Source organism: Boleophthalmus pectinirostris, unplaced genomic scaffold (genome assembly GCF_026225935.1).
Source record: "Boleophthalmus pectinirostris isolate CB_2022bp ecotype Guang Dong unplaced genomic scaffold, ASM2622593v1 HiC_scaffold_13, whole genome shotgun sequence".
Classification (NCBI taxonomy): domain Eukaryota; kingdom Metazoa; phylum Chordata; class Actinopteri; order Gobiiformes; family Gobiidae; genus Boleophthalmus; species Boleophthalmus pectinirostris.
In genome coordinates, this window is record NW_026571036.1 from 14,152,033 (window position 1) to 14,165,339 (window position 13,307).

A 13,307-nucleotide genomic window follows, 5' to 3' on the forward strand; every position below is an offset into this window, starting at 1 on the left:
AGTATCACCCCGAGCTTCAGGTCTGATTATGTCAGTGTAGTCAAGTGATAAAACGATCCCAATGATTCTGGTGAAGATTTTTGTCCATGTTTTGCTTTTTTTTTCTTGGCCCGATTAAAAAAAAAAAAAAAAAAAAAAAGACCTGTGTGCTGTCAGTGTCTAATTATAGTGGAAGTGCGCATACATACCCTTCCTTTAAAAACGCTCTGGTTCAATATTTACAGAACCCATGTAATTGTTTTTGATCATTTTGTTGAATTTTGTTGTTCATCTTGTGATTATCTTTGAACTCTGTTTTTATTTTTTACTCAAATTTGATTTATTATGTGTCGAACAGTCAAGTGTGAGTCGTGTTGATTTTGCAGTTTTGATGCTTATTTGAATTTATGTAACTTACTGTCTGCCCTACTGTATCTATCTTTTGTTGTTGCAAGTATGAAGACCCTCTAGAAAACAAGATGGCGAGACATTATTCTCCCAACAAATTCAAATACTGATGTTTGTTAGGTTTACCATGATGGCAGTCGCTGTGAATAATTAGGATGGAAAATGAAGAAGAAGAGGAACAACTGCACCGCTGCAAACAGTTTCAAATGAACTACTTCTGTTTTTCATGTTTTAAAACCGTAGAAATCAGGTACAGCGTCGTACACAATGTTGTCTCTGTTTGCGTACATGTACTTTTTATATTTACTAAAGATAAACAATATGTCAGATGGTCTCAGAATAAAGAGGGAAAGGGAAAGTGAGGCGTTAAATTGGAGCTTCGCAGACGGGACTGCAGCGGGAAGCATCCATCCAGAGCATCCAGACCAGTCAGTGACACACCTACACCAAGGGCACTGTGGATTAGCCCCAATCTGCATAATAAACAGGACAGGGTACAAACAAACACAGCACACCGGAGAGAGGGAGGGAGGGAACGACGGAGGAAGAGAGAAAGAGAGAGAGGTGTGACGAGCCCATAGACTGTATAAAGCAGTATGATGTCATCCATAGCGTTCAGCCGAATGAAGCTCACTGAGGCGTGCAGTTATGGGAACGAATTTCGAGCCGGTTTCTATATTAGGAAAGGGAATTGATTAATGGACAAAATACCGAAATAAAAACACTAGGATCATGTAGAGCGGGTTAATATGAATATTTTAAGAATCTGAATATTTAATGACGAGCCTGACAGCAGCAGTTACAGAGAGGGAAAGGCGATGTTTTTTTTTTTGACTTGGAGCCGGAGTCGATGGAGGCAGAAACGCACCCATGCTCACTTCCTATTTGGAACGTGGCGTCTAGCGGGTTAGTGTATGGATGAGTCTGTGGCGTTACTTTTAAAAGCCAGAAATAAAACTGCCGTGTATGAGGATTGGGTCCATGTCTGCTGCCCGTGTAAAGAAGAAGGTGCTTTATTGGTTGAATATTTACCTTTTTTACATTTTAAAAGGTGCACTATTAAACTTTTCTAGTGGAGGATTCATGCGCCTGATTGTCTCCATGGATATGTTACTGCTTTGTCTGGAATTTCTCAAACTTCTGCCCAGGTGAAGTTCCTGATCAGATCCCTGCTCATAGTAAAAACACAAACCTGTAATATAATAAATGCAAGACAAGTTTAATGTCATACTGTGGAACATTCAAGATTAAGCAACACCATCTCCATGGAGGCAAGCAGACGGGACACTCACCAGACAAATTACACAGCGCTCCTTTAAAGATACATTAAATTAACAATATAATATAAAGCCCAGTCCCGCTCAGCAATATTGTCTGGCTTGTTAACATTATATCGAATTGGACACTGAGCCTAAAATGCATCGTTCTGGTGCAGCGCCAAAACAGCAATGAACTATATTTTTTACATTCTAATTAATTTCTGGTAAGAAAATCCAACTCCAAGTAAAATATGAGTTTGGCAGTGGTGGAAGAGTAAAAGTAAAAAAATATCATGTGAAGAAATCTACTTAAGTGAAAGTATTAAAGTAACTGTTTAAAAATGTAATTAATGAGTAAAAAGTAGGAATGTAACAACAACTGAAACATCGTGATATCGTATCGTATAATAATGTGGACCATCACAATATATCGAATTACATGTCTCTTTCTTAAATTAAGAGTTATGGTGCAGCAATACCTAAAAGAAGACAGAGGGAACTACATAGACCATGATCCTTTGCTCCATTTCTGTGTTGTCTACATAAGAAATAACAGTTCTAAGCACTTTTAAGTCTTAGTTCTTTGGATTAATTAATATGACAATGTGGCATATTAACAGTTTTATTTGCCTTCACAAAATATCGCAATAAATATCGTACCGTGAGATGTATATTGTGAAAATATTGTACAGAGAGATTTGGATATTGTTACATTCCTACTCATAAGCCTCTCCATCATATCGTGAGCTTTCCCACGATATCGTAATAAATATCGTACTGTGAGTATCATACTGTGAGAATATTGTATCGTGAGACTTGGATATCATTACACCTCTAATAAAAAGTAAAAGTATTCTGCGCAGAGTTTGAAATCTAACAAAGCTTTTTTTTTGTGTGTATTTTTGCTTGCTCAAACTATGATCTTGATAAAAACAAACCCTGCAAGGTTTTCAGCAGGTCTAACACAATAATGAAAGCACTTTTACTTTTCGACCTGTTCAAAGTATGGAAAGTACAGATAAATTCTCTGAAATGTAGTGAAGTAAAAGTAAAAATGTGCCACTTTAAAATTAACTTAAGTAAAGTACAGATACCTAAAATGTACAGAACTACTTTTACTTCATTACTTTCCACCACTGGAGTTCTGTGGGCCTACTTACTCAAACAGTTCTGGTCTGAGGAGGTTGATAATGCTGCAGATTTCAGTTCTTTCATCAATCACCGACCATGTACGTCCTTGAATGGCGCACAGAAGTCAGCGTACAACCTAAAATACTAATAATTTCCTCAGAAAGTAGGATTTGTCTTTCAATGCGTAAATGACAATATAATGTATTACTCATAAATTCTCTTTTTGTCCAAGGTCAAGTACATATTCTGGTTCAGTCCGCTCCCATGTTGTCAGACCTGAAAGTTAAGCTCCGCATTTTGGGTCAGTTTATTAGAGGCTTATATTTTTAGCCTGGAACTTTTAGGGCAAATTGTATGAGGTAGTTCTGTTAAGATGTCCTTTGTATCAGAACTCTTTGTCAGAACTTTGTTTCAGATAGAAATAAAGCAATAACCTACTTGAGATAGCTGGAAATTGTGGTTGTTTCCTGAGGGACGCGCGACGCACAGTTGGCGCGCGTCTACGGGAGGTGTGTATTTACTCAAACTCTACCGGAGCATCCCTCTCACTTCTCCCAAACATGCCAGGAATATCTGCTCCAACTTGTGCAAAAAACGCTTCTACGCCACCCCCCCAAATCCCCCCCCATCCACCTTTTCCCCCGTCTATTGGCCCTGAGCTTCCGTGACGCGCCCCTCTCCTCTCCCGCGATTGGCTCCGCGCTGCGCCCTTCTGTTTGACTGACACGGGACTGCTGGAAGTGCCCTCCTCTGAGCTCAGTCTCTATTAGAGTGGAGCAGCGGAGTGTTGTACAGAAAAGCCGCTGTACAGTCGTCAATGGGAAGCACACGAGACGGTGGCAACGCGACGCACGTTCTACAGTAAAACACCTCGAACTCCACGATGCTGTCTGCGTCCGAGCCGTGTCTGTGGATTATTACAGTATGCCTTTACGCGTCTTGTCACGTCCAAAGTGGGGAAGCACAGAACCCGAAAGAAGGTAAGTTCCGAAAGTTTGAACGGCGAGGTGTCCGAGTCCAACGAGCTGTCACTGACCTGGATTATTGTCCCTCTGAAGCGCACTATGACCGAGGACTGTGTCTGTTTTACTACAAATTTAACTCGGGATTACGCCAATGGTTTCGCACGGATTACGCACAAGGTTCCTTTTTTTTTCCTCCACGTCTCTCCGCGTAACTAGCCTGCTTTTTGAATAGATTAACAATCCATCAGCGGATCGATAACGAGTCAGCATCGGCAGCGGCTCCTGGAGTTGACTGGAGCCCTGTGTGAGAGCGCACGGCCGGGTTCGCTGCCTTGGGGTGTCCCGGGATCGAACGCGCACGGCCCCTCGGTTTTACAGAAGCGAGGATACAAAGATTTACTCTGCTGTAGCTGACAATACCGTGGCACTATTCGTTTATTTGTTTAGAGCCAACAACCTTCTGTCCCTTTACCTGCCGTTATTCACCTCTCACGGTAAAGTCACGGGGTGCGCACTGGATTGATTTATTACAGTGTTAGGACAACGGGTTATTTGGAGATGTTTTGTGATTTGTTCCCAGTCTTAATCCCACGTATAATGTCTACATTGTATGGAGCATTATGTTATGATCCCGGCACCGCTAAGTCCTCGTCTCCCCGTGAGAAACCGGGCTGCTGACACGAAACAACTTCATTTCAGACGCTGTATTGCGCTTCTGTCTGCAACAACCTGCTACGCTGTCTCAACAATCCCCACATTCAAGACTCGTCGTTTTTATAGGCTCTGCTTTGGCTCATTTTTTAACCAAAATCCGCTTTGACCTTAACAGTGCCATGCGTCCTCTGCTACGAGTTGAATCCATGGCAAATAAAAGAGAGCGCGATGCGTAAACGTCAGTCAAAGTTGCCCCGTGCTGCAGTGCATTACTTATTACGTGTTTGCTGCCACTGAAACGAGGTCACGGGTATATATACTATACCCATGTGGCTACCACTTTACAACAAGGTTATAACGCCTTTAAAGCGATTATTCAGGCGTGCGTACATTTACGTTACGCAGCCTATAAATAAAGATGGCACCCTAAATTATGTGTTGGATGCATTTAAGTTAAACGCCTCTGTCTGCCGAGTGTGTAACTTTGGAACAGCCGCACGCAGCCGAGAAGGTCGTACAAATGAAGTCGTGTAAATGATGTTTTCAAATTGAACAAGCGCAAAACCTCCACAACCTTTGTCTTTCTTTACGTTTGTACGTCCTGCTCACAGATTTTGAGTAACTGTCTACAGAACATTAACAAAAAAGCTTGGTTTTAATGAAAATTATAAAATTCACACACGTTCCTGAAAGTTATGTGGCAATAAAAGTTGTAGTTGAAAGAAATTGTTCTGAATAATTATGATTTTTTTGGGGGGCAACAATTCTCCTTCTTTGCCATTTAGTTATTACTGTACTGTAAGTTATTACTGTGGAATAAAATCTAGGGGAGATTTAGAGAGGAGAATTGAAGAGGCCAATTTTTTCTCTAAAAATGTGCTAAGAATAAAGTAATAGAATCAACTCTTCCTAATTGATTTTAAGGCAAAGCTGATTAACTTCACGCTTTGGTTAGACGAGTACAATCTCTGATAACCTGATTACAGATTCTCCTCCTAAAACAGCCCAATTCTAAAACAGTACCTAAATGTGTCAGTGCCCCTGTGAGATTTAACCACCTGCCTCTCTCTGTTCCCCCTCGCTTTCCTGTCACCAGTGATTTTGTTGGACTCCAAGGCCCAGCAGACAGAACTAGAGTGGATCTCCTATCCTCCCAATGGGGTAAGTACTGTCCCAGCCGCCTCCTGCCTGGCCCACATCCCCAACCATCACCGGCGCATTCTTTAACTAGATGTATTCTGGAGTTTCTGCATTCAAAAGCAGGCCTGAAGCGAACCCCCAGCTCGGCTCTGATTAAAAGCAGTCCGAGTGAGGTTTTTTTAAATAAATAATGAGAGCGGGAGACGATAAAGGCACCACAATCATCCTTTAAGATGTTTGTGCGCGATAGTGGGGTCTAATCTCTCTCCATTCACCGCTGCTCAGTACTGTGTTATTACAGCCCTCTGTGTGCGATGGCTGCACTTCATATATTCATTAGCGCTCTCAGGCTCTCAGGCTGCTCCACTGCACTGATTGGGTGCCTTGTGTTGATCTAGTGTTCACTTAAGACTCAACAGTCTCACATTGAAGATAAAGAAATATAATCATGTCATATGTGAGAATTCTATCAGAAATGTACTCGTGTAAATCTCTTGGTTATTGAATAGACTTATTTAACACAAAAACGCTGAAATATCTTGTATCTTATTCACTTTGGAACATTACCCTGCACATTTCTTTCCTTTTGTCATTTTTGAAGCCTTTTACAATATTCTTATTACTCAAAGTATGTTAGCTATTTTTCCTTTTTCAAAATCTTGTAGATGATATAATGCTCACCTTACTTCCATCCAAACTTTTCCCAAGAGAGACAAATGCGACATATGAGTCAGCTATACGATATACTACCAATAAACACTCAAAACTGCGAAAGGAGTTACGGAAACTGTTGTTTAACTTTTGAAAGAAATGTCAAACTTTCTTATAAAGCTGTAACTTGCACAATATTTTATTTAGGCTGTTGCACAATCCACTTCTCTTATATTTGAAGACTTCAGTTAGGCCTTCGAACCGCATGATTGACAGCGTAGATACAGAACTTTCCCCCTTTTTTTTTGCCTGCTCACTTTTCCCAAAACTTACGCTTAAAGTTTTTTGTTTGTTTTTTCGCAGTGGGAAGAAATCAGCGGCCTGGACGAGAACTACACTCCCATCCGCACGTACCAAGTGTGCCAAGTCATGGAGCCCAATCAGAACAACTGGCTGCGGACTAACTGGATAGAGAAAGGCGATGCTCAGAGAATATTTGTGGAGTTGAAGTTTACCTTGAGGGATTGTAACAGCCTGCCCGGAGTGGTGGGTTCCTGCAAGGAGACTTTCAACTTGTATTACCAGGAAACCGATTCGGAAGTTGGACGTAGTTTACGGGAGACGCAGTATGTCAAAATAGACACCATCGCGGCTGACGAAAGCTTTACTCAGGGCGACTTGGGCGAGCGAAAGATGAAACTGAACACGGAGGTGCGAATCATCGGCCCCCTGTCCCGTCGCGGATTCTACTTGGCGTTCCAGGATGTTGGCGCTTGCATCGCTTTGGTTTCGGTCAAAGTCTACTACAAAAAGTGCTGGTCCATTATCGAGAACTTGGCGACGTTTCCGGACACGGTGACCGGGTCGGAGTTCAGTTCTCTGGTGGAGGTGGAGGGGGTGTGCGTGAACGATGCGGAAGAGGAGGCCGACAACTCTCCCAAGATGCACTGCAGCGCCGAGGGGGAGTGGCTGGTGCCGATTGGGAAATGTATTTGCAAAGCTGGATTTCATCAGAAGGGCGATGCGTGTGAACGTGAGTGTCTTCTTCTCCAGTTTCTCTATCTCTCTCTGTCACACTTGCCTTGCCTTTGAATGCACCTGCGGCAGATCACAATGGCAACCCCCCTTTGATCAGGCATTACAAAAGAGAGATGTGGTAAAAGGCCGTTTGACTGCTTCAAAAAGTACTCTGAAAGCAGTTTGATGAAGTAGTAGGGTTGTGTTAGAAGTAGCAGTATGTGTAATCTAAGTGTATTGGCTGTTTTAAGTTTGCTTTTGGGGTTGCCACTGTGTCATAGCTACAATTAGGGCTGGACAATATGACAAAAACTATATCATAGCTTTAGATAATCACAATATTAAATAAATAAAATGGCCCTCAGTCATTTTCTCATTCACATAAAGAAGACTGACTTTTAAGAATTTAATTGAACACCAAAAATTGTCACTTTTTTCTTCCAAAATCTGACAGGATTGGCTCCAAACTGATGCTTTGAAGCTACAAAATCTCAAATTGATTAAAGCAGAATTAATTGCACAGCCCTAGTTGCAAAGTTGCAGGTTTTACGTTGGATGCCATTCCTGTTAAAACACACACATACACACGACATGACGTAGCGCTCGCAAGTTTTGAACCACTGACCTTGTGGCTGGTGCGCAAACACTCAACCCAAACTTGCTTCGTTTGATTAATAAGGCACGCAAGAACATCTAAAACACCAGTTCAAAATCAGCCAATAGGAAACAAAACAAAAAAGCATTTATCAGCACACACATTATGTAAAAAAGAACGCTCAGGAACCCAAAGACGATTATAAGAATGAGACATATTGTTTATGTAGAAAGGTCCGTAAAGGATTTTGTTTGAATTTATGCAAAACCGCTCTGTGATGAGTCCTCACCGGTGTTGTTGGTATATAGGATTAAAGCTCCTGATCTGACAGCACAAGGATGTCTGAAGGACCGCATTGTGGCTTCTCCCGGCTCCGTAATTAAAATCCCTGTTAATTGATTGCTGGACTCTTCATTTCCAGCCCTGATCCTGTTGACACTGGGATTAAATAATAACTGGAGTTTAGCCTCTCATCGTGAGCTGGCTGCGCTCCAAGGGAATTAGCTGCAGAACACACCGGGTTTGTGGATCCTGGAAGTGGTCCGGCAAGAGACGCGTTCAGGGTCTGTGCGTTTAAAATACACTATTCTGGGCTGAGTCTGGTTCACTGTGCTGCCTTCAGTGTCTCTGACGGAGCAGGAAAAAGTAACAGCGTGGCATTTCGCCTCAGGAAATTCAAGCAGGAGACGAGAGGAAGGGCTTGACCGATGGAGCAGTGTTGGTTCATTGTTGTGATTTTTATGGTGGCTGCACTAAACAAAAGTAAGTTTAATATGGTGAAAGGCCAACTGCAGATAGACGTGTGGAGAAATGCTAATGTTGTTTTTTTGAATGTATTCAATTATTTACTTAAAAAAGCAAGAAGTAATATGAACGCATATTTCTGCGCTGAGAGAATTTGTACAGACCATTTATTTATTCACGCTACTAGCCGCTTTACTTCAATGTTTACACACACTTCAGCATTTCACTCACGGATTGTAAAAATATACAAATCTGATCATTTTTATGAAAGGAATCTGAAAAAAATATATTTGATAATATTATGTAACTTTCTTGGCTGGAAAGTCAGCTTCATTATTCCTTGGAAATAGATAGTGAAAGCCATAGTTTGGAACATTTTCCATGGAGATAGATGAGGATTATAACCAAAAAAACAAGATTTTAATGAAAACAAGCTGGAGGAAAAAAGAGTCGGGTTTGTGGAGATGCAAGTAAAGCCTGTCATGATGAAAAAAAATAAAATGCAAGTGCGATATTTTGCTGAAGTAAAATAAATGATATTAAGGCCAAACCATAAAGCAAAATTATCCACAAAAAGTATTCTAAATGTACAATATTATAAAAAAGTGCAATAAATAAATGCAGAATGCAACTTTTAAGTAGTTGTTTTGTTTCTATAATGAGTCTTAGAAGTTCATAATTCAACTCTATACAGCCAAATCACATTGTAGTACTGAAAAAATACACTTTTTTTTTTTTTGACTAGTGAAAGGAAAAGTACCCATGATAAAAACTGAGCTCCAGAAATTATTGTTCCTGTTACGTAAGTTGGTATTGTAATATTGTAACGGGCCTAGATGCAAGGCTGCTTAGAGTAAGGGAACATTTTCTTTCACTTTTTTATGTTTTTCAGTGCAATAAACACATCTATAATGAAAAAAAAAAGCAAAAAAGGTAAATACTGGGGCTTGAATATATTACCAAAACATGTAGGCTGTTCTTGAGTTTTTAAAGTGTGAAACATGCTTTCCGTGCTTGGTGTTTTGTTGCTGTGGCTCGCTCTTCACGCACGATAGTCACGTTGAGACCCTTTACTGATTCATTAGTGAAATGATACACTGTCTGTAAAACCAAATACACAAGAGTAGCTTTTATGTACCCGTACTTCTCTAAGGTTGAATGCGGTGCTCATTTTCAGCGCAAATGTTGCCTCACAGTTTAGAAAGTAGGTCAGACAAACGCAGCTCTCGAAATGAAAAGATTTAAACTGTATGAGGAAAATGTAAATGCTAGCAGAAATCTCCAGCCCACCTCCACCTCTACAGCAGCCTTGAAAGAATCCTCTGGTGGATTACTTCTTGTGCACGTGTAGATACAATATTCATGACCATCCCGCACGCTACGCCAATATTTTTAGCGTCTGTCACTCTTATTTACTGCTATGTCATCGCTCACAGTTAAACCTCGATCTAATGCTCGCCGGATTATTTTCGGTCGCCACCTGACTTAAAAGCTACTAGCCTCCGTGGATTAAAAAAACGGGGGTCAGGGGGGTCGTGGAACTTAAGTGGCCTCCCCTCCCCCTTCCTTATTGGCAAATTTGGCAATCTCAGTCGAAGAAGTTGATTATGGGGCCATGTCATTCTTCACTTAGAAGTAAAACAGCCTTGTTACTGGTAAAACAATTTGTACTTTACTGAAATATAAGAAGTATGTGTTTTGATTGCCAGTGTTGGGAAGTAACTGAATACATGTAATGAGAATAAGTACTCTGAATACTAAATATGAGTGCCTGTATTGGGTTACATTTACTTTTTAACTTGGTGGTATTATAAAATCACGCAATTTAAGAATTAGTGAACAAAATACAACACTATAGCTCTTATACCGTGTGCATGTGTAGTTTTTTCTTCAATTAGTGATAGAAAACGCAGATCAAAACGGGCAACAATTTAAAAAGAAATATATAGCGATGTGAAAGTATTCAGGATGCAGTACTCTAACTGGCCCACATATCGGAATTAGGGATGTAAAAATAACCGAAATATTGTGATATCGTATCGTCAAAAGTCTCACAATAATATCTCTTTGCTTAAATTAATAGTTTTGGTGTGGCAATAGCTAAAAACAGAACAGAAACAGAAAGGAACTACATAGACCATGATCCTTTGCTCTGCTTCAGGGTAGACAACATGAAGAAATAACAGTTCTAAGCACTTTTAAGTCTTAGTTCTTTGGATTAAGTCTTGTCAAGGTATTTTAAGAGGGAAAAAGATGCATATTGAGTAGTAGTTTTGTTCACCTCCACAAAATATCGTAATAAATATCGGACCGTGAGATGTATATCGTGAAAATACATCCCTAATCAGAATATGTTACAAAATACGTTTTAATGCCGGTATTCAGTGACTAAATACATTTTCAAAGTATTCTTTCCATCACTGTTGACACCAAATGTTACGAATGTGTTTTTAATATTTTTTTCAAGGGGTTTTTGTTTGTGGTCGAATTACGGCAAAATGTTAAAGGTGCATTGTGTAACTTTTCTGGCCACCTGTATTTCTCCGTGTACATGTTATTGTTATTGCTTTGTCTGGAATGTTTCACAGTATGGCATTAAACCTTTCTATCTTCATGGAGACCAAACCAGACCAAGTTACAGGTCAGATCTGTGGAGTGGCGATCCCGCTCACAGCCAGAATACCTGTTTTGTATTTTTTGAGCTATAAAACCACCTGTAAATGAAGAAATGTAAAATCTTTAAAGTAAGATTTGTTTAAAGCCATACTGTGAAACATTCCAAACAGAGCAGTGACATTTCCATGGTAACAAGAACGCGACGGACCTTCAACCGAAAAGTCACATAAGTGCACCCAAACAAAACTAAAAATACAAACACATTTTATAAAAGTAATGGCAGTATTTCCAAATATTTAATCGAGTACTTTCACTGTCGTATCTCAGTCTTCGACCTGAAAGAATCCTAATTGGCAAAGTTGCCGATCTCAATCAAAGCAGCTTAACCACAGCAGTCCGTAATAATTGAGCATAAGAACACGCGTTGGTCTTTTATGGTTCCATGTCTTCCATCAGGGACAGTGCTGAGGGAGGTGAGCTAATGAAATAAATTAGGCCATGTAATTTACAGCAACGCCGGCCGCCCCGAGTCTGGCTAATGTTAGCAGCGATCACTCATTCAAACCCGGGGAGTTACTTTTATTGTTGTTTTAATATGCACACGAGCCCCGAGGTAGGAGGTAGAAAGCAGTGTTTATTTCCACAGGGAGGGCCGGGCGGGGGGAGAAAACAGCAGCCAGGTTTTCTTTGCAAACTAATGCCTCCATCCGTTTCTTATTGTCGGGAGCAAGCGCCGCACTTGAATTAATGAAGAGGTTGAGTTCACGAGACTTGATCTGAACGGGAGGGTTTGGTTGAAAATTGAGGTGGTGAGAAAGTTGGAATTCAGGGCTAGAATTTGTGTTTTGTCTGACCGTCTGAGCAGGTGTTTTTACAAGAGATACTCCGATACCTGACCGATATTTGCACATTTTAGCCCATCATCTGTCAGCGTTAAGTCACCAGCACATGCTTTTTTTGGACTTTTTAGCATGTCAGCCTTAAATCTCTAACACAGGCCAATATTTGAGTACGCACTAGTACACGCAAACATTTATTTGATCTGTTTAATGCACAAAAAGTGACTTACACTGCGGTAAAAAAAAAAGGCTCTGGGTGAAGGTGAGTTGGTAGAAAAATAGAATAGAATAGACTTTGCGGAAAATTATTGCAATTATCAGAGATTATTGACCATCTTTTTAACAATTTATATTAATTATATAACACAGTTTACAGCCTTAATAGAGCACGAAGTAGGAGCTAATTCTTAATGAACAAATAGTTGATGATTCAGACTTAGTAACTCCTTAATTAGGGGCTTGAGGTTAGAGTTGAAGTTAAGGTATTAAGGTATTAAGTCTTTGCTACTATAAAGGATAATTATAGGCTTTTGTAGTAGTAGATGATAGATAGATTGACAGAAAGAGAAAGAAGCTTTATTGAGTAAATTTCAAAGCGGCCATCTGCTTTCATATGGACATGAACACGCAATCATCAGATTTAAAAAAAAAAAAAAACACCATAAAACAGTTCCTTAAAAATGGATACAAATATTTGCGATCATTTTTTCACAAAATATTAGTATTATTTAAACTTCCATGCTCAAATGTCGTTAGCTGGAAGGATTTACGAGGTTATATGGAAAATTCAATGACGTTTCAACGCGGCTTTTCCGTAACTTTCAATCACCCACAAATTTACAAAAGTAGAATCTGTAAAGTTGACTTACATTTTTTACGCCCCCATTGCTTTATACTGTCCATTGTCAACTTGTACAAATAACACTGACAGTCTACCGTCATGAGCCTGGATCCAGCGAGGCTCCAGAGGCATTGTATTAAGGGGTAGTTAATCTAAATAAAATGAGAACACGCTGCACCATCAGCACTTCCTCCAGCCGCTCCACTGACGTTAAATTGTCCATTCAGTAGTTTTCCCCGAGAACGGTCCACCAGAGCTGTTCGGAGTCCTTCGATCATGCTCCAAGTGGATGTGAAAGCTAATAAAAAGTGAACCTAGCCTCCCGGATCGAGTCTGGGCCGATCAGTGCATAATCTCTGCGGGCTATAGGATGCTTAGTGTAAAAGGAAGCGTAATGATACTTAGTGTTGTCATGGTTTCAATACCGAGGAATAGACCTGATACTAGATACCGATTTTGATGCCATGA

General features: G+C 40.3%; 1 protein-coding gene across 3 annotated transcripts in view; it reads left to right on the forward strand.

The window, feature by feature from the left end:
• The first annotated feature begins 3,563 nt into the window (after window positions 1-3,563).
• The window catches only part of epha7 (eph receptor A7), a 182,483-nt gene continuing 172,739 nt past the window's right edge, over window positions 3,564-13,307 (forward strand). For 2 of the 3 annotated variants that reach the window (XM_055149206.1, XM_055149207.1), the window contains exon 1: window positions 6,602-7,220. In XM_055149206.1, coding sequence (XP_055005181.1) covers window positions 6,617-7,220 — 604 coding nt within the window. In that variant the 5' untranslated portion in view covers window positions 6,602-6,616. Of the gene's footprint in view, window positions 3,758-5,492; window positions 5,558-6,550; window positions 7,221-13,307 lie in introns of those variants that run through there. The other variant, XM_020939270.2, reaches the window with a different exon arrangement.